General features: G+C 40.5%; 2 protein-coding genes across 4 annotated transcripts in view; both read right to left on the reverse strand.

Annotated features, from left to right (window-relative positions):
• MAP7 (microtubule associated protein 7) overlaps window positions 1-2,916 on the reverse strand; it is a 111,522-nt gene extending 108,606 nt beyond the window's left edge. For 2 of the 3 annotated variants that reach the window (XM_031053992.2, XM_031053991.2), the window contains exon 1: window positions 2,843-2,885. In XM_031053992.2, coding sequence (XP_030909852.2) covers window positions 2,843-2,879 — 37 coding nt within the window. In that variant the 5' untranslated portion in view covers window positions 2,880-2,885. Of the gene's footprint in view, window positions 1-2,842 lie in introns of all 3 variants that reach the window. The other variant, XM_031053994.2, reaches the window with a different exon arrangement.
• Window positions 2,917-5,331: 2,415 nt separating this feature from the next.
• MAP3K5 (mitogen-activated protein kinase kinase kinase 5) overlaps window positions 5,332-21,482 on the reverse strand; it is a 102,805-nt gene continuing 86,654 nt past the window's right edge. The window contains exons 23-30 of the mRNA XM_031054051.2: window positions 21,308-21,476; window positions 18,779-18,964; window positions 15,162-15,267; window positions 11,754-11,994; window positions 9,281-9,393; window positions 8,276-8,388; window positions 7,132-7,208; window positions 5,332-6,329 (exon numbers count right to left, since the gene is read on the reverse strand). Of these exons, the coding sequence (XP_030909911.2) occupies window positions 6,269-6,329; window positions 7,132-7,208; window positions 8,276-8,388; window positions 9,281-9,393; window positions 11,754-11,994; window positions 15,162-15,267; window positions 18,779-18,964; window positions 21,308-21,476 (1,066 nt within the window). The 3' untranslated portion in view covers window positions 5,332-6,268. The remainder of the gene's footprint in view (window positions 6,330-7,131; window positions 7,209-8,275; window positions 8,389-9,280; window positions 9,394-11,753; window positions 11,995-15,161; window positions 15,268-18,778; window positions 18,965-21,307; window positions 21,477-21,482) is intronic.

Raw genomic sequence — 21,482 nt, forward strand, 5'->3', positions numbered from 1 at the left:
AACAGATGAAAAGTCTCCCCAGCTGTTAAGAAGAGATGTTTGGCTTTTAATAAGCTGCCTGGCACTGACACCACTGAAAGCAGTGACCTGCTTTCCTGCAGAAAGAACAGAATAATATTAAACTCACTTAGAAGAGAATGCTAGCTAGAAGAGTATGCAGAATCATTCAAGCTTTTTGGAATAAGCCAGTCACCTAACCAAGCCACCAGCCATGCATGGAGCTGGCCAGGAGCATGCGTGGGGAGCTCCCTCACGCAGAGGCACATCTATGTCTGTGGATGGGTATCCAGAAAATTAGGTGCCTTAGAAGCTTCTCTGCTTGACATCTCCCACAAGAGGGCCCCCTCTCATCTTGGGAATCACTGAAAAGCTTGTTAGCATTACAAGATGCTCAAGGAGCTATGATTAAAAATTTCCAATTGGTGTTAGTGTATCCCCTTACCACTGCACTTCTTTTGCTATGTGTACATTTATGAACAGCAGAGTAAAAAAAGCCCACCTCACCACGGTAATGAAATCACTCACTTGAAGAAAGCTAGTTAAGTGCAGCAGACCACCTAACCCAGCAACAGAGGGATCTACTACTTGTTAACATCTCTCTGCAAAGTCCATGGTTCTGTTGAAGCTTTCCCCACCATGAGATCTGGAAGTCTGTCTATCTCGCCACAGGAGGGAGGAAAAAAATACCAAACACACATCACAGCACACATACAGCTATGTAGCTGGTTTGTTTTGCCTTTTAAACTGGAACAATAAGTCAACCAGTAGGTGATTTCACCAAACCAGGATGGGAGGTTGACCTTCCTGAGGAGCTGGATCCAAACACAGGCATTTCACTTGCAAAGCAGACCACAGCTGAAGCCATCCACCCAGCCCTCCCTGGGCACACATGTCTGATGGCTAACAGACAGGCCAAACAGCCAAGGAGCAACTTCCCATCATGCTAAGAGGGTGTTCCCATTTATGAACACCTGGAAAGCAGCTCCTGTGGTAACTCAGAAGAACCTCAACAGACAACAAAGAGCTTCACAGTAGAAGTTTAACTCTGGCACTTCACACATGAGGAAGTTCCAAATGAACTTTGACAGCACAAAACAATTTAAACTCAAAATAGTCAACAAGTCATGCAAGCAGATCCACCTCCTCTCAACAAATATGTCCTAATGAGTAAGAGTTCAACTCAGTAAAATAAGATGAAACCACAAACCGAACTCGGGATAAATCTAGGCAGGTAAGTACTTTTAAAGTCATGCATATGCAAAATATGTATCACATCACAGTTAGCCTCCAGTTTTGGTAAATTATGAAGACTGATAATATGGATTAAAAAAAATTAAATCACATCAACAATGTAAGGTAGAGACCTTGAAAAGAGTTTGTTAAACACGGCCTTAAAAATATATACTGACAGCCAGTTTTTCCTGTGGAAAGTTAATGTAGTTTCAAACTCTGAAATGCACAGGATGAGAGATGCACATCCTTTTCAAAGCTGAACTTTAGAATGACGTCTGGAAGTGATTTGTAAACAGGCTTTCTAAGCACTGCATTTCTAACTTTATTCAAGACAGCATGTGGATGGGTCTGCCCACAGTTGTTGCTTGTGACTGCATGCCCACATTATACAAAATATGTATTAACAATATTATACTGTGGAAACAGTTAATAAACCAACAGCCATATGGCCTATTCATATGTTGTTTTGATGAAAAACCTCACTCTGAGTCAGAAATAAACTTGGATGTATGTTAGAGAAGTGAAGGACTAGCAAAGGGCAAGTGGAATTGTACTGTGGATGGAGGAAAAAGAGGGAGAAAGGAAAGGACCAACAGCTGGAGTCAGACTTCACAGTCCAGCAAGCAGCACTCCCTGTGAACATGCCAGAAAGGCCACCCCTTCACTGCCCGCAAAAGCAAACAGTATCTGTGCCTACAACAGTGATACAGCACTCGATCTGCTTGCATAAGCCAAACTCTCCTCCCTTCACCCTCCTTGCCCTTAGGACAAAATAAAAGCATCCGAAAACGCTCTTTCAACATACACCCCTGCTTAGAAGGGATGCAAGGACAACTCACTGCTTTTCTTGTAGGAAATACGGGCTTGCAGAAGCCCGTCGCTTTGAAGAGGCAACCAAACTGCCGGGCTCCCGCAGACCGGCCGGCCCTCCCACGGGGCGCAGGCCACAGGCCTGGCTCGGAGAGGCGGCGCGGCTGCGGGGCACCTTAACTCCACCGAGACATCGCTTCTCCCACGCCAGGGGAGGGCCTACCTCTTCCCCGTTAGCTGGATGCCGTAGTTATTCACCTCAACTGAGAGATTCCCGCTACCTCGAGTCCCTTTCTAAACACGCTGCGCCGCACACCCAGGACTCCCGCACCCCTGTGTTAGCCCCCTGCAGTGTCGGCGCCCCGCAGCACACCGAGCCCTAAACACCAAAGGTTTCAGAACAACAAGCGGTGTCCCCAGCACGACGCCGCGCACCCACTGCGGTAGGAGCCTCGCCGTTACAGCGGGGCTCGGGTCGGACGCGCCGCCCCCACCGGCACAGCAAGGCTCGGCTCGAGTGCGGCCACAACGCCCGTGTGCGGGGCCGCCCCTGCCGCTGGCCCCGGGCAGGGTCTGCGGGCGGCGATTCGCGGCGAAGGACACAGGGGAAAGAGAGGAAAGCCGCTCTCAGCCCTGTGCCCGGCCAGCCGCGGGGCGCCCCCGCACCTGTTGCGGGAGAAGGAGGAGGCCGCCGCAGAGCCCCTCCGCGCTCACTGCCCTCATGGCCGAGTACACAGAGGCGCCTGCAGCCGCTGCTCCCCGTCACCCCCCGCAACCCCAACCGCAGGCAATGCCTCACCTGCGGAGCGCCGGCTCCTGCCCGCGGCCTCCGCCATGTCTTCTCCGAGCCGAGCGCGGCTGCTCCGCCCCGCGGATCCGCGGCCCCGGGCAGGTGAGAACGCCACGTCCCCGCTCCCCCGCTGGCGGCCGCAGGAGCAGGTGAGGGCGGGCCCGGCGCCCACGGAGGGATAACGGCCGCCCCTCGCGGGTACGAGCCCCCGCCGCCCACAGCGGCTATTACGAGGCAGCGGGAGGCTCGCAAGGCTCTGACCGAGCTGGTGCAGCCGTGCTTCCCCAGGTGCGTTTGCTGTTCCTCGGAGGGGCTCCCTCTGCACTGGAACATAAGGTACAGTAGGTTTGGGAATGATTACCAAGTCGCCGCTGGTGTCTCAACAGTAGGTGGGAGGAGTGGTGGGCAACTCACAAGCCTAAACGGTGCAGTGCATCATTTGGAAGAGAACTGTGCTGCTGCAGTCTCGTTGTTGTAGCACGTGCTTTTAAACAGCCGGGTACGCATCTCAAGCTGCCTGCAGTGGCTGGCTTCTAAGAAGTGGCTCTGTGAAGAGGGGTCTTTTCTGTGAAGTGTATGGTCATGTGACCTGAACTTGCCCTATACCGCTTTCCAGGGTGTGTTGCTCACAAAAGTGTTCCAGGCCTGGATTAAAGTATCATTTCATTTTGCATCTGCTTGCTAGTAGTACAAATCATCAGAACTACAGCTGAAGGGTGAAGGAGTTGATACACAGCTGCAGCATGCATTCAGCCAAGCAAATGGTGAGATGCAACTCTCTTGGCCCGGCACACTGGACAAAGCAGGCTTCTGTCACTGTGCAGTACATCCTCCTTTCACAAGACAGCCAAGCTCATGGAGTGAGACTTTCTAAGGAAAAGGAGGGTAAATGTTTTGGTGCACGAGGAGCCATTTGTGCTCTAAAACAGAAAGAGCTGGGGCTTAGGTGAGAAATGTGCCCTGTGGTTTGTGGGCCAGAATGTGTCTGTGTGGTACAAGAACACGTTGGGCTCTACACTAAAAGGTGCAAGAGACTTCAAAATCAGAACTACCTTGGCCAAGTTTTCACTTCTGCATTATGTCTGGCTCTCTTAATGGAGGTGGAAAGGTGTCTCCCAGTCAGCCTGAGCCCTGGATTACTACAGCACTACTCAAGGCTCAAGAGGCTATCCATGCTCAAAGGGAATGGTATGCCCTATAGTCAAATGGTTGCCTTCAGCAATATTCTGCAGTAAAACATAATCTCAGATCCCTCACCTGTGGCCTCTGTAAGTACCTATCAACATATTCAGGAAGCCAGGCTCAGCAGATTCCAGGCTGAGTTGCTTGATGCATTCTGTCTCAAAATCTTTCTTCATGTTCTGTCAGAGGATATAAAAAGTAGTGCGTCTGGCACAATGTATATGAAATGGCCTGAAGTGGAGAGATTACATAAGCTTTTGTGCATAGATCTAGTACAGAGATGGATAAACTGTGCTGTTCAGGGAACCGTATTCAGACCAGTTCACGATCTTTCCAGTAACATACATGTGGCCCAGCCTAGGCATAGATCAGACTTGATATAGTCTTACCATGGAGCATATAGAACTGATTGCAGAACCCACCTTGCATCTGGAGAAGCCAGCAGCAAGCTACAAGAATTAATTCCCAGCTGGTGCCAAGCTAGATCTGATGGAGACATTAAATTGATTCCTCAGTCACACTCCTTTCTCTTACAAATAGCTGGTATTACTGAGTCATAGAGAACAGGTTGCATGCTGTCAAAGAATCATCACACACATAAAACAATGCAATTACATTATGGTCTATCCCTGCTGTATGAAATAAGAGGATTTCAAACTGCAGTCATGGACTTATAAGGGATCATGTTTTATACAAAAATCAAATTAGAGTTGATTGTCCAAGGGTCTTTTCCATAGGTGAGTTTTACAAGTCATCCTCCACTACTGGTCTTTCAAGTGCTGAAAAACTACCTTGAAAATGTAGTTTTCTGCTGTAATAGCAGCAGAAATTGTTAAATGGTAGCTATGTTTCTCCTGAAGCATAGTTTACATTTTTGGAATGAGTTGAATCTAGCTGTGCCCAAATATCAGTGGAACCATCTTCAGAGTAAAAGTATCTGACTAAATTTATATAATCTGCTATTCATTCAAACTTACACTTTTTATACATAATTGTTGGGGTTTAGGCAGCAAAAATTCCTACATGCATGTTAAAACAACATGTTCGTGTTTAGAAAAAATATTTAATTTTCTTTGAAAATACTTGCTAGACCAGAAAAATTCAGGGCATAAGCTCTTCAACTGATTACCAAGGCTTATGAAGAAAGAAGGAAGCTCTTGTCCAGGCAAGTCTTACTCACAGTGGAAGTTTTTACAGTTGCCCCATAGGATCTGATGATACCCTGTGCTAGAATGCTGGATGGACAGGGAATATCCACCATCCTTTTTCATTATACGTGAGGAAAACATATTGCATAAACAAAAGCAGAAGAAAGCAACAGGCCACAATGACTGTTTAATGCATGGAGGCAGGACATTGATTTCTCAAGTTGAGTAGATCACTCAGAGAATTTTGTTCAGCCCTGGATTGTGAGTTAACACTGAACATGAAAATATTCAATGCTATGATTATCAAACTCCAAACTTTAACGTGTCAGAAAGGTTCCCTTGATAATCACATATGACTTTTTCCTCTTTTTTTATTCCAGTATTTTCCAGTTCTATACCTTTATTATTTTAAAGTTAAAAAAAAGGAAAAAGTATGTCTTAGGTTCTTTTTATTTTTAACTGTGTATGTCAGAGATAGCTTTAGAACAAGCTAACATTACTGTGGTTCAGGTGTATACAACTGGTACAGTTCAGTAGTACATAAACAGCTCTAAAACAAATACACCATAGAACTTAAATTACCAAAAATAAACAATATTAACTATGTAGGGTAGTAGGTAAAAACAATTACCATTAGGTCTGGCACACTAAAAGAAAAATATCTAATTATGATTGAAATTATGAAGTTCTACTACAGATTATAAAGATATATTACAAAGAAAGAGACACTTGAGAAGTTGTTGTCACATTTTGGTTTTGTTCCAGTGATGTCTAGTCACATGAAATCTAACATCAGTTTCTCGTGAAATTAACATCTGGTTATTTTAACTACAATATTTCATGAGTTTATTATGGTGGGGTTTATTTATTTATTTTAGTTTTTGAAAAACTTGCATGTAAAAACATTTGAAATAAAATAACTTTGCTGGTTGTTTACAGATTCCTTATGGATTATAGGAGTAAAAGCAGTCAGGAAGCTGCAGTGTTTTTAACATTGGTAAACAAATACTGGATTAAAGTGCAACAGTCCTTCTGACAGCACACCTGCCCTGTGCTGAAAGGAAACCTCCTCCTTTCTGCAGAGAAGTGAAGAAAAATTTCAGTGTCAGGCATGTTTCCCTCGAAAGTCTGTGATGGCCTTCCAGAGTGTGCATAGCATTCCTCCTCTGTAAAGGAAAATCATAAAGAAGCTCAGGAACAAAGATGTTCTCTAGCCTGGAAGCATTCCAGTTTAGCTGCCTTCTGATTTTCTTGCTTTGGTTTTGACCAACTATATTCAGTGGGAAGGCTGATCAAAGGTAAAATTCAACATGCAATACTCAAATAGAGAACAGAGTCCTTTTCTGATTATAGTACTGGGCAATCTTTCACTTGTCAGATGCCCACTTTCTGGAATTCAGACTTCTGGGACAAAGGTCCTGCATAACCCACAGCAGACTTCAAACATTATGAAAAAAATCTCAGTACTTGCCATATTTTTTAATTATTATTTTTATTTAGTTGTTTATTTTTAAACTGACTGGGCCCACACAGAGTGTTTGATAGCTTCTGTTGTTTCTACTTAACTTGGTTCTGCAGTGACATGATTAGGCAAAGTCTAGTGTTAGTTGCAGTCCATGAGTAGTATTTCTGAAGTTTGATGATGAACTACAGAAGTTTTGCTCTCTCCACTTTTTTAAATAAAAGAAAGACTCTAATGGGTTTTCCTGTCTCTCCAGGCATAAGGTAAAAGTTTTACTTTAAAATTCTCTCCTTGCTGGCCCTTAACAGAAAAGCTTATTTTAAACTAATTTAAACAGTATCAGCTATTATTGGGACTGCATCATTATACAAGGACATACTGGAAAGTGTTCCTTATTTTAAATGAACACTGGACAGTACAACAAATAGAGACTTAGTATCACTTATTTTCTCTTGTAACAAAATGCAACTCCTGCTCAGGGTAGTTCATTTACTGTGAAGACTTACCTCAGTCTCAAACATTTCAGATCATCTCGTGTAACATAGCAGAGAACATCCATTAATGTGTAGTCTTCAGCCAAGAACTATAAAAAAGAAGTTTAAATGAACAATTTGTTAGAATTACAATCTTTCCATGCTTTATGTACCACCTACCCTTAAAATTAGAAGCTTAGAAGAAACACAAAATTGGGCCAAAATATGGTATATGTAACAGATTCATCCATATTATTTCTAAAAATACATTGAAACTACTTATTTTTGTATTGTATACATTGGTATAACAGGCACAACTTGTCATGCTTTTACAGCTACTTAAAACTTCTGTCAGCTGGCATTTCTGCTGTTAACACTGCTACCTCAGTGTCATAGATTTGAATGAACACCAATTAGAGCATAATTAATAACACATTTCATCCATGAGGAAATAGAAAACAGTTAAGACCTGCCTTTTCAAAAGTGGCCATCTAAATTCGATATACTTGAGTTTCAAGGAACCTTTGATCTGATCTGTAGGAGTGATAACTACATGCAGGTTTTCTTAAGTCAGCCAAAATTCTGCTCAACACCTCTAAGATTATATAATTTGTTGCAGAGCCTACTTCAGGAAATCTCATTTTAACACAGTTAGCTGAGGGTGAACATGTACCCTATATCTAGGGTATAATCAGCAGGAACTGCTGCAATGTGTAAAAATGCTGAAAAATTATGAACCAAGGAAATTCTTCACTGTGAAGGTGGTGAGTCACTAGAACAGGTTGCACAGAGAAGCTGTGGTTGCCCTGTCTCTGGAAGTGTTCAAGGCCAGGTTGAATGGGGCTTTGAGCAACCTGCTCCAGTGGAAGACTAGAACCCCCATGGTAGGGGGGGTTGGAACTAGATGATCTTCAAGGTCCCTTCCAACCCAAACTATCTTATGATTCTATGACAAAGCTATACTATCATTTTATTCCCTTATTCCAAATCAGATATAGGAATTCTTAACAGTATTCTATTTTTATAAAGGCCTCCATATTCATGGGTTTTTTTTCTATCCTCTGAAAGCAAATTAACCTCTCCATGTGCTGAAGTAATCAAAAAGGTTTGGTATCATCTTGCATCAAGTCACAACACAGTACTGTAACTGTAAAAAACTTAACAGAATCATTGCTACCTTGTTTATCGTGGCCTCATCAGCTCCTTGAACAGTCAGCCAGCTTATGAGATCTGGGTCTTCGGTCCTTGTGCCAGTGGAATGACGATGACAGAGAGACAATCCAGGAATATCTAGAATAAGCATTTAAAAAAAAAAAAAGGTTTTGTGTTGCCAAAGCAACTTCTTGTCATTTTTGACTGCTGCAACACTTTCTTCAGTGAGCTTTCCCTTCAAGCTTAAAATACCAGTAGCCCCATAAATTAAGATAAATGTCAATTCCCAAGGCACGCACTTAATTACAGTTTGTAGACAGTTATGCATCAATTACTCTGCTTGGTTAGGGGTGCAGTTAAAATAGTGTGAGCTTGGTACAGATCGTGTTTTTTTGTCCTCTTAGAAAATTATTTTACCTGTACAAGGCACATCAATCACACTGTAACTATTTCTGCACTAACGTTGCTGCATCAATTTATCTGAAGTGTTCAGCATTAACTCATACAATTGGTGTGTAGGCAGTGCCCTAGATTGAGGATCAGCTGCTTTTGGAAAACACTCCTTTGAAGCATATTACATGGAAACATTAGCACTTCCACCTTCTTCAGGGCAGATATGTATCAAAAAACTTCCCTCAGTAAGCCTTAAGTAGTATTTACATCTCACCAATTAAATCCTCTTGAACTTTCAGTGTAACAATTGGAACAGTCTGTAATTCAAAGAACATACACCTAAACATACTTGACTATCCTCTTTAGAAACAGTATTTTTTCTGTAGGATATAAGCCTTGTACTCTTCCATATAACCACAATCAAAAATATTTAAATCATACCATTCCTTGTACTGTGATTAACAAATTCAGTAATTTGTTTCTACACTGTACATTCTTACTTCAATGCAAACCCTACCAGAAGCAGCATAATAAAGCATTTATGCTGGGACTAGCTCAATGAAAAGACCAGTTGAGCTGCCACTGTCTTCATCTGCAGCCAGTACGAAACTTTTCCTTGAAAATTCTTCTCCCTTACCTATTGGCTGTGACCTAAGCCGTAGGTTTCTGATCTCTTGATCTTTTTCTTCTATAGCTTGATGTAAGAGGACTTGAAATTCTCTCTCTTTTTGAACCAACTCCTCCAATAACCTATGAAATAATGGAAAGGAAGCACACATTTCCTTAAACAGTTTCAAATTTTCAGGAAAGTTAAGATCTTAATATGCTTAAGGTGGAACCTTTCTTGACAGAGACAAGGACAGATTTCTTCAACTTTCAGAGGAGTATTGTCTCACTATAGATTTATTACGACCTATACCAAGACATAAACATTCACTGGTTCCTAAAGCTACAGCTCTTCAAAAAAGAAAAAAACCAAAAAGCCCCAAACACACCACCCTCCATATACTCATCCACCCACTAAACAGGTGGCATGGTACAAAATTTTAGAGAAATTTCTAGAGCCAGCATTCTGTTTTAAACAAAACTGTAACTGATAAGAACAAATAATGAAGTGTTTCATAAACAAAGGGCTAAAATTTGTGACATAATCTTTGGTACAGAAAAATGCCAGTTTCACATCTCTCCAGCAGACATTTTCAAAGGTATGGCAAGGCTGGAGCTGTGATGAAAATGTGCTGAAAACTTGCGGTTATATTTCTTAAATCAGGGAAATATATTCTCATGCACACAAGGGCTGTCCCTCACATACCAGGAACTTAGTGCCTACCCTTCTATGTTATATGAAGAGTGAGAAAAGAGGAGGCAAAATACCTAAAAAGCAATTACTTTTGAGAATGTCAAGCAGAAATAAGCACTGCAACTTTTGTTTCTGGGACACTGAAAAGTGGAGACATTCTGGAATTTAGCTAGAGAACATGCCACAAAAACACCTTAACTGTATCTGCACAGAAGTAAACTCCATCCCATATGATTGCTTGTAAAAACATCAAGCCCTACTTTTAGCTTGCATACAGACCCAGCAGCAGCATAGTCACATTTGAGTGCTTCCACACCTGAGCTAACAATTCTTACCAAGTCCACAGAGCTGCTTTGTGCCCCTGTACACACCCCCAGCTCACTTAATCTCAGTGCAGATTGAAAATCTGTCTAGACAAGTGTGCAATCACCTTTCTGTTAATTTTTGTCTCTATCCATTCTGGTTGAAAAAGGCTTTTGGGGCCAATAAAATAATCAACTGTTTTCTCTTGAGAACTGCTTGCTGATTATGCCAATAAAGCTTTAATTAATACTTAAACAATTGTTCATATTATTTACCTCAAAATTTCTGCATGAATGACAGGATGTGATTATTTGTCCAAAAGCTTTGCATTCAATAAATTTACAAAAGCAAAGTACTAGAAAATCCTCTACAAATGGATCACTTCTGGTGCAACTGTCATCATGAACTTGGGAAGTGAACCAATCTAAATTATTTCTGTGTTTATTTCAGTGTATCAATAAGGCAGTCAAAATATCTCCCACAAGCAAAATATGAGTTGTAACATAAAAAAATAAAAATACTGATACTTTACTAAGAACAGCACAGTCTAATGAATTACTCTAATTATGGCAAAATTCTTAAAATAAAGTGCAATTTAACATTTTAATTCCAATTGGAACAGTAACTACAAAGAACATTCTAGAAGCGTAACAACTGTTTTATTGATGACATGTTCTCTTTCTATCAAGGTCATATTCAAAATATACTGAGTTCAGTAGGAAATCCAGTGCCATAAATGGAATACTGCAAAAGCTAAAATATCTACTTCAAACAGACTATCTGGAATATTTTACTTAAAAAAAATATATATAAAGATTATTTGGATAAAAGAATGAAAAAAAATTGTCTCTGACATTACTTAAGCAGAAAGCCCAAAAGAACCACTTCTCAGGTTTAAAGTGGAATATGTGTATTTCTGGGGGAGGAAAAAAAAAATCAATATCCAAAATTCTGTCTTATTTCTTTTTTTTAAACAACACACCTGCTTTCCCCCATCTTTCTGAAAAGAATTAAAAAAAAAAAAAAGAAAAGATAATAAAAAGGTAAAATTCACTGCTGCAGGTAAAATTCAAAGCAAGCCTGCAGTAGTTTCCTGGTAGAGTCCATATGTGGCTGTCAAGTAGCTCGAGTTTATTCCCCAAGAATAACTATAGAAAAGAATAGCAAGTTCTGCCTTAATGGAGAGAAAACAATACCATTCATCAGCCTTACACAGCATACAAAGGAGAGAAAAAGCAGAAGCTTAGCAGCAAGCTCAGTTTTTTCAAACCTTTTTTGAAAGGCACTTGAAATCAAGACTGACCTTAACTTGCATCACTATTGTTTTGAAATGAATAAAACTAGTAGAAGTGATCAGCCACAGCTCAACAGTGACCATCATTTAAATGAACAATTTGCAGTAGTATGGAACTTTGATACTGTCACTAGAATTCTAGCACATATATTTTAAAAGCTAAGCAAACACATTGTCACAAGCAGGCTAGTGTCTCCTGATGCCCAGACTTACCTGTTTGTCTCTAATTTTAGCCTGCCCAGCTGGACACTCAGTGATCTGTGAGCAGCCTGGGACTCATGTGAAACTGTAGAGCTGAGTGTGCTTACACCTGAGGTAGCTACTGCATCTTCCATGACAATGCAAGGCTGTTGGATAGTTTGATTCTGAGGCTGCTCATCTTGATCTTCAACTTCTACATCATCTTGATCTGCTGTATCACTTTCAGATGCAAGGCTAAAATGTGGTCTCAGTTCTATTAGTACCATAAAAATATAAATGAAAGAAAAAAAATTAAGGATGCTAAACATTACTTAAACATTAAAACAAAAGCAGACCTAAGTGACAATTTAACAAATCATCCTACAGTTTTGAATAAAATTTCTGTAGCAAGGGAACAGATGAGACTTTCTAGGGGTTTAAGACCACTCAGACCATAACAGCATCTTGGTTTACACTGGTTATGAAACTATCAAATAGGTTATCAGCCTATCAAATGTTTGAAAGCTATAAACCCCCCCAAAAATCTGGATGAATAGGATTCCAGATTTGGCTAGCATTTCACATCAAATTGTGCTGAAGTATTATGCACAGCAGAGGTACTTTCTTTTGCTTAATTCCATTCTCAGTGGTTTGTGATTTCTCATGTGTCTGACCTGAAATGTTTTATTAAACAAATAATGATTATTTCTTTTATATCCAGCTATTCCTGTTGTTGCTATTCTGGCATGTGTAGCATTCTCCCATTATGAGAATTCTGTGCTTATCAAAAATGGTATCCAAAAATATAGAGAGGAAATAACAAACAGACCCCTCTAACAAAAATTATATGTAGTACACTTCCACTTATAAGAGAGAACATTGCTTATATTTAAATGATGTACATCCACAAAACTGTGGACACAAAGCTGTATGTGTGCTCTGGCTTCTGTATTCCCTGTTTAGCCTGTTTACCAGAGCTTACCAGGTATGCAAGATATGTAGACAAGAACTTACACTCCTATGTAACCTATTAGTGCAACAACATCTGTTTGTTAATTCTAACCATTTAATATAAATCGTTCTTCCTTCCTTCCTTCAATTGTGGCTTCTTACTGCTGAGCACTCCCTTTAGTCTCCTCACCAAAATACCTTTATTTTTCCATGAATCACACTTGTTTTTTTGTCCTTTCTGCTGCAGAACTAATAAGTACATTTCTCTTCTTTACAAAAGGGACATTTGTTTCTTGATCCATTTTATCTCTTCATTTCAATGCTACATAACTATTTCAAGACTGAACATACTAAGATCAAGAGAATTACGCTTCTAAATTAAAGAAAGCAGATGTATTATATAGCAGTTACCCAAATATTGCTAGGCAAATATGTCTGGATTTGCTTTGAAATTCTGCATCATGAAGTTTAACCATGCCAAGTGCAAGGTCCTACACCTGGGTCGGAGCAATCCCAGGCACAGCTACAGGTTGGGCAGAGAAGAGATTCAGAGCAGCCCTGTGGAGAAGGACTTGGGGGTGTTAGTCAATGAGAAAATGAACATGAGCCAGCTGCAGTGTGCACTCGCAGCCCAGAAAGCCAACTGTTTTCTGGGTTGCATCAAAAGAAGCGTGACCAGGTCAAAGGAGGTGATCCTGCCCCTCTACTCTGCTCTTGCGAGACTTCACCTGGAGTATTGTGTGCACTTCTGGTGTCCTCAACATAAAAATGACATGTAACTGTTAGAACAAGTCCAGAGGAGGGCCACGAGGATGATCAGGGGACTGGAGCACCTCCCATATGAAGACAGGCTGAGAAACTTGGGGCTGTTCAGCCTGGAGAAGAGAAGGCTGCGTGGAGACCTCATAGCAGCCTTCCAGTATCTGAAGGGGGCCTACAGGGATGCTGGTGAGGGACACTTCATTAGGGACTGTAGTGATAGGACAAGGGGTAACGGGTTGAAACTTAAACAGCAGAGGTTTAGACTGGATATAAGGAAGAAATTCTTTACTGTGAGGGTGATGAGGCACTGGAATGGGTTGCCCAGGGAGGTTGTGAATGCTACATCCCTGGCAGTGTTCAAGGCCAGGTTGGATGAAGCCTTGGGTGACATGGCTTAGCATGAGGTGACCCTGCCCATGGCAGGGGGTTGGAACTAGATGATCTTAACCCTAACTATTCTATGATTCTATGATAATAAGAACAGAAGCTCATTTTGCCATTGTTTATCACTAGGCAGGCAGTATACCTGTACATCTGCTTCATATCATTCTTAAGCCATCCCATAATTTTTAGAAGTGTTAAGGCCAGAGATAAATTTTTATATCATTCATGGAGGGTAGGAAGGAAGAGTAAGGAAAGGCAAGGAGAAGCAATCGTAAGTAGGGTAAAGCAATTAGAGAAGAGGCAGATGATCAGTGCTTGAAAGCTAATAGAGCACAGAGGCTTTTGTTTAAGCTTGACCATGTACATTTAATGCTGATACTGAGAGGTATGGGGAAGAAGTCTATTAATGCAGAATTCTACAGCACTGTTATTATACAGCAATAATGTACATGCCCGTTAAAGGTGCTTGGCAGTCTAATCAAAAGACAGGTTTTCCTTATGACTTGAAACTAACACAGAAACCCTATTTATGCCTTGCTGGTTGTGCTGCTGATATGGAAAATACCAATGAGAACAGGAAGAGCTGCAACTTTTGTTGGAATTTTCAGATCCTACTGTTGATAACTGAAGACAACCCACTGCAGAAAACAGGAATGTTAAGTATTCTGACTTCAGATAAAAGCATTAAATCATATGTTTGAAAATTGCACCATTACTTCCAGTGCAGGGAACAGGGGAATCACGAGCTTAGAAGTTAAGCAGCTGCAGAGAAAAGTAATTCTGGCAGTAACAGAATGGGCTACAGTTTCTTCTACACAGACTCCCTTCCTCAGCATAGCCTTCTACAACGTCCTTCTACTTCCACAAAGTTCAAAATACAGTATCTGAACTGCAGGCACTGTAGGTCTGTTTGTTTGGTTTTGGTTTTTTTCTCTTTAGACGGCTTCTGACCAGGAGCCAAGGAGACCTTCAAGTATTCCAAAGAACACATCATTAATCTGCACTTTGTAAAAAACACCTTCCACACTCAGCACATGCTGGCAAGGGGTCTGTTCTTTAGATTACAAGGGACAGCAATGAGCACCTCAAAAATCAGGCTCCAGAGCACCTGAGCCTACTGCTGCTGTGTTGCAGAATTGTTTAGACTCCACATCTTGGAAAAATGCTTTCCAAAATAACTTGGACAATATGCTGATTAGTTTTGAAGTTACAAAACAGACAGTGAGCAGGGAAAAAGCTGCTGCTAGTTTCAAACTTTTAAGTGAAGTATCATAATTGCAACTCTAAATTATGTTTAAAGAGAACAACTAATAAGCATTTGCTAAGTATTAAGAAATTACTCACCTGGGACTAGAATAGTTATAGCAGTCTGCACAGCTTTTCTGATTATGCTGTCCAATGCAAACATCCAATGTGGCTTGATATTATGATTTCGGAGAACTTTATTGACCTAGCAACAGAAAATTCACTTTAGATATTGCATCCCACCTAACTCAAAACTGTAATATATGTCAGCACTATATAAGGTGTTTGAACTCACAGATACTGTATCAAAGTAGGTGATTAAAACTATTTCATGCTCTCATTAAATCAAGAAAATGGCAACATCACCAACTGACATGATTTTATTACAAGTTGTGCAATATTTTGTATTTTTTTATCAAGAACTAGTGCCTGTCTTTGGTGACTTTATGACTGCAATACTGAAGCTAAGAAAACTTCATGGGTGTGGAGGGACCATATTATGAAAGGCTTCTAACTTAAGCTATTTAATCTTGTTACTGTTTTGGCATTGCTTTCACTGCTTTCTCTGAGCAACACTTATCTATTTTAAAGTACAATTGTAGGAAATATCAAAGTACTAATGTAATGCTGCTCCTTGGTTCAGAAAATAGTTAATTAACATTAGTTTAAGTAGTCAGGAGACTTTATTTGTGTGCTGTGCCATTTTCTCTTTCACCTTCATACAATCAGACAGGAGCAACCCAGTGCTGAAAACTAACTGTCCACAGGTCAACTTTCAAACTGCTTTTTGGTATGTTTCTAGGTGTCTCTATGGATGCTCCATGCCACTTGCAAGAATTATCTCTACCTTGGGTGAATTGTTTTCCACCTCCCAAATGACAGGAAAGAAGCAGGTGGGACCATAATGCCTAGCCACTGTAAGTGGCAATAGCACAAACCAGACTTGGTGTTGTTTTTCGGGCATGAAAGCAGTCCAAAGCAATAGGCTTTGTTGAAGCAGAACTCAAGAGGTTGCAAGAAGAAAAAGGTTAAACTGCATTTAGTTTTTCCAAGTCTTATTTAAAAAGAAAAAAAAAGAAAAAAAAAAGCAACTTCTTTAGTTTACTAAAGTAACGTGGCAAGAAGATACTTCACTCTTAGGTCTCCCTACAAATGGGGTTGGTTTGATACTCTCATACTGTGTTAACCCCTCTGTAAAAATGACTGAAGTTACACAAATAATGGCTTCAGAACATGTGTAAAAGTTAATAAAGTTATTAATTATACTATTTTCACTGTCCCAAATAAACAGTATTCAGTAAAGCAGTAATTTATGTTGGTACCTATACTGGTTTGGCTGGGATTGTTAATTTGGCTTGTTAATTTTCTTCACAGCTGCCCATACAGTGCTTTATTTCAGATGGGTGACTAAAACAGCCTTGGTAATGCATTCACATTTTAGCTATTGCTGTGCAGAGCTTCCACACTGTCAGGGTCTTCTCTGGTTCTTAGTAAGTAGGCTGGGGGTGTACATGGCTGGCAGAGCTGACTCAAACTGATCTAAGAGATATTCCCTTCCAAATGATACTATGCTCAGCAACAAAGCCAGGCAGATGATTTTTCTAAAGGAGCAGTTGCTAAGGGGCTGACGAGGCATTAGTCTATTAGTGGCCAGTGACTGCTTTTCCATCACTTGTAAAGTCTGTGGTTCTGTTTTTTTTCCCCTTCACTTATTAAACAATCTTTATCTTCTCACTTTCTGCCCTTCTGCTTCTCTCCCTCATCCCATTGGCAAGGAGTGAATAAGCAACTGCGTAGGGAGGCTTTCCTGCACCTGCCAGCCAGAGCCAGCCCACAGCAGTAGCTGTCTTCTCAATTCTATTGCCAGTGACCAACCACGAGGTGGCACTTGGACACTGTGGTTGGACTTGGAGAGCTGTCAGCGGTGCCAAGGGAGCCCTCCCTGTGCCCCAGGGACTCAAGGGCTTGCCTTCTGAGGCAGCATAACTTCTATTTGCAAGCACTTTGCACCGTCCCATACTGACTCCTACCAAGACATTCACATGTGCAGCTTATTTAAGAACTGAAGAAGCACAATGTAACTTTGTCAAGAACACAACAACGTGATTTTGCTATTGACATTTACCACATAAACCTGTTTTTTCTTGGTTGCTTTGATTGAGAATATTGTGATTATTAAACCTTGTTACCTGAGGTTACCTTATTTAGTCCTGAGAACAAGGGAACTACTTTCCCTCACTTTTAGCAATATCCCAGTCTCTGAAGTATCATACTGATCTGGATTTCAGTGTTTTACTGTAAAAATGTAATGTATGTCCAAAAGAATTTGGACTTGCCACACATAAAGCAAAGTTTTACTTTGAACTTTCTGTGGGTTATCTTGGTTAAATAATAGATAGTAATGACAGACATCTATCAGTTAAAACTTGTGATGATGAAGTTAACAAGAGAGGGTAAAATTTTTATTGAAAAGAACACAAATCAGGCAATGACCACTTAACAACTGATGCCCAGCAGCATCTCCATCAGAACACCAACCCAGATATTTGTACTTCCTCCCACCCCATTTTGTTCTTGACTTTGTATGGTTGGGATATTTTCTTCCAAGTGTCAAAACAGTATTAATATAAGGCCAAGTAGAATGGAGAGCTGAAGTGACTCAAACATGAAGACTCAAAGAGAAAACTTTGGTTTGTGGAAGCCTCTCTTTTACAGATTCACTTCACACATTAGGTTTTTGTTTGGGTTTTTTTTTGTAAACAGCATCTAATTCTTTTCAGTGTAGTCTATGCAACAAACAGATTAAATGCTGTGCAGTCCCTCCTGAAAGCTTTCTTCCTTGTCAGAGTGCCCCAGGTTTCGATGCATCATCCACCACAAATGCCTACTTAAATTGTCATTTCATTTTTACTACCTGACTTCAGTTTGAAAAAGCGATGCGTAGCACAGCTGCACCCTCCCATGCTGGTTATTCTTCTTAACCATTAAGCCTTATGAATTAACATTTAAATACATAGCTTAAGAAGAAGAAAACAATTGCTTTTGGTAAACTACCTGTTTAAAGGGTATCCATGTGTGTATTTGGTTGCTCAGTGTAGGAAATTGTAAATTTTGCATTAATTATTGACAGGAAGGTAACCCTTTTTCCTTCCTTATCTTGCTTATTATAAATTGAAATGAAAATACTTAGCTTGGCAGAAATCTGCTGCTAACCAAAAATACTAGAATAAAGCCTCAATGCAACATTATGAGGTGAACAGACAACTACTGGGGCCAAAAAGTGGTTTAATGTATTAGTTTGTAAGAGAACTCAAATTCAAGAGATCTGCATTTGTGAAGGATAAGCCTGACATTCAGTGTTGGTCTTATTTACCAGAAAACCCTCCAAAATGATATAATATTTTTCTTAAAGGCTTTCCTGCTTTAGTATTATGACATAATGTTCACACAACCACGCTGAATCTTCTAGATCCTTGATGAGCAAAATCTCAACAGTTGTGTTCAGGGTCTGTGTCCTGCCAAAGGATTGCACGGCAAGCAGCTCATGGATGTGTGCTGGTTTTTCATTATTACAGGTTAAAGCCCTCAAATATTATTGTTTCAGTAACTCTGGGTTATGAAGTTCTGTTCGCTTTTAGCTTCCCCCTCCCTCCCCCACCCCCTCCCCCCCGCGGCAGTTTTGGTGCACAAACTTCTTGGTAAAAATGACAACTTACAGCATCTTGAAAACCAAAGAGCACAAGCTGCACTTGACTGATACCATGACTGTCGAAGTCTAACTCCAGTTTCAGTTTTGAAAGAGTGGTTGCGATGATTTTACGATCAGTGGACCGCACAAACTCTCTGAGGCTGGAAACGAGCGTTGTGATGTGTTCCCATTTTAGTTTGGGTTCTTCGGCTCCCTGGTAGAAAAGAGAGGAAAACAAATAGTTTTGATAGCCATCTGTTGAAACATACACACATGCCTCATCAGGATTTAGGCTTTGATAGCACTTTTTCCTTCCAGAAGCTTTTAATGAGAACAATTTCAGCAGTCACTGGGTGTGAAGGCTAGAGGAAGAGAATAACCCTTTCAAAAGAGGTCACTGTTTCTTGTTAGGGAACCATACAGGTTGCCCTGTCGCCAGCATGCCTTGACAGACTTGGATCTTCTAAGTCCAGTGCTACAACGTGTCATTTGTCCACCTATCTGCCCTAATAGCTTTTTAATTATTCACATGAAAATGAGATCAGCTACCACAGGGCAAGGTGAGGGATCCACTTCAGTATAGCCAGTCATCAGGTGAATTCTCCAAATCAAAGTGGATGAGGATCAGAGGCTAGGATCTTTTACCTCAGAGATGAGTGCTTTAGCCAGTAGAATGCTTGACTGCTCTAGAGCTTTTTCTTATTTTTAGTTTCTCAAGTTACCAAATAATTTTTTCATTTAATCAGCATTAATTATCTGTAGTTAAAACCTCAGTGTTATTGGCATAGTTCTTGATGAATGGCCAGCTGCAACGTTCTGGCATAAATCTGGCAAATGCAAGGGAACCAAACACCATATGTCATTCTGTTGTGGAAATCAATATTAGAGATCTTTAGCCTATATAAATAATTACTTCCTTCAGAATAAGCATCTAATACTTTATATTGAAAAACTAACATGGTTTTCTATTTTTTACTTAATATTTGAAATTGAAATTTGTATTCAGTTGGTATAACTTTAGAGAGTAAATACAGTATTTTGCTTATACTGCTTATTCTTATGAATGCCTTTAAGGTTTTTGCTACTTTGGTAGCTCATTTAAAAACACAAAAACCAAGCAAGACAGGCTTCCATCTATTACTAACTTCTTACACTTATGCAGGACATAAGAAGCCAAGTCAACTTCCCCTTAACTGCAATTACTACCATTTTCTGGTGATTTGAGCAGGTTTTCTACTCTCTGAACATGGTACCTCCTTCAAGGGAGAAAGCGGTGTTTGGGGGTCAAAGGTTCTGCATCCTCTTGAAGGACAGACAGTCCCATGCATGTGTGCTTTGAACTCTTCAGCTCTACAACTCTCTGCCCCGCTGCTACCTTCTTGGGCTGTTGCAGCCCCAGCTGAGGAAGGCATGAAACACCAAGCACCCTCTCCAGATTTTGTGATGGAGTTTCAGCCTCTCACACTGATAATTCCTTTCACACTGTGTGTCTTTTATAGCAACACTTTAGCAAAGCACAGATCATGGGCATCTCTCATAGTGTCTTCTATTTTAACACTTTCTATAGTTACCAAGACAACCGTGGGTTCCTTCCTGCCCCCACCAAGAGTTAGAAGCTCTTTTTATTCATATGGCAGCAATTTCCAATTACATTAACTGTAGTACATGTGTAATAATCATATTGCTTTGCATCAGTTTCTAAACAGTACTATCTTTAGAAGATCTAAAACAGGACTATCTTTAGAAGATGAGTTGCCACATTTTATACAAAAATGTTTTAGACCAGCAATACTTCACCTTGAGAACGAAGTAAGTCAATTAACTGCCAACACATGCACTACAAGCAAGGACAAAAAATCCAGTCATCCAGTTACGGTGCTGCAACATTCAGCAGTGTATTCATGACCTGTAATTTACTCAGTGTCATCCTCAACTGATACATCACCGTGAATTGTCCCACAAAGGAGTACCAAAAGGTCATTCTGCAATTATTTTGTTGTTTGCTGTAGCTCCCACTGTTACTCCATCTTCCCTCCCCTCCATATATGCTCCCAACTGCAATTTATTTTCTCCGTAACCTCCTTCCCCTTTTGCAGCTGTTGGCTAGAAGGCAATGGTAAACAGCCCCATTTTTTCTACACAATAACCTAACATAAGGCCAAAACAGGCCAGAAGAACTAAATCTCCATCAAATCACTCAGCCAGAAGACAGAACTCTAGAAGGGGCAAGGTAATCACTTCCTGTGGATGATCTACTTTACATGAGTTGACCTGACAGCCTTGATCCCATTGAAAAATCACTGTCAAAATATACTATCATGAAAACATGTTTTTCTCTTCTCTGGCCAGCAGTACTACCCAGGTATACATATACTATCTGCAAACAGCACAAGAGTCATATGTAATGCAGCATAAACAATTTGAAAGCCTACTTTAATAGCCCAAAACCCCCAATAAACTGTGAAAGCTTACATGGTATAATTTCAAAAGTTTCAGGTAACTGCAGATAAGTCTTACAATTCCATAAAATTTTTGCTGCCTTCTGAAGTTACTTTACCTGAGCCAAAGCTTCCAGCAAGTTCCTCACCACCTCCTCTTGGTCCTCAGTTAATATCCTGTGAAGGGTGGCTCTCCTTTCACTGTCCTTCTTTAGCATGAAAAACCCAGAATCTTTCTCTTCAGGTGAAGGAGGTGCACTGTGATCCTCAAAATTTTCATCTGGGATGCTGAAT

The sequence above is a fragment of the Melopsittacus undulatus genome, chromosome 3, assembly GCF_012275295.1.
Source record: "Melopsittacus undulatus isolate bMelUnd1 chromosome 3, bMelUnd1.mat.Z, whole genome shotgun sequence".
In the NCBI taxonomy this organism is placed as follows: domain Eukaryota; kingdom Metazoa; phylum Chordata; class Aves; order Psittaciformes; family Psittaculidae; genus Melopsittacus; species Melopsittacus undulatus.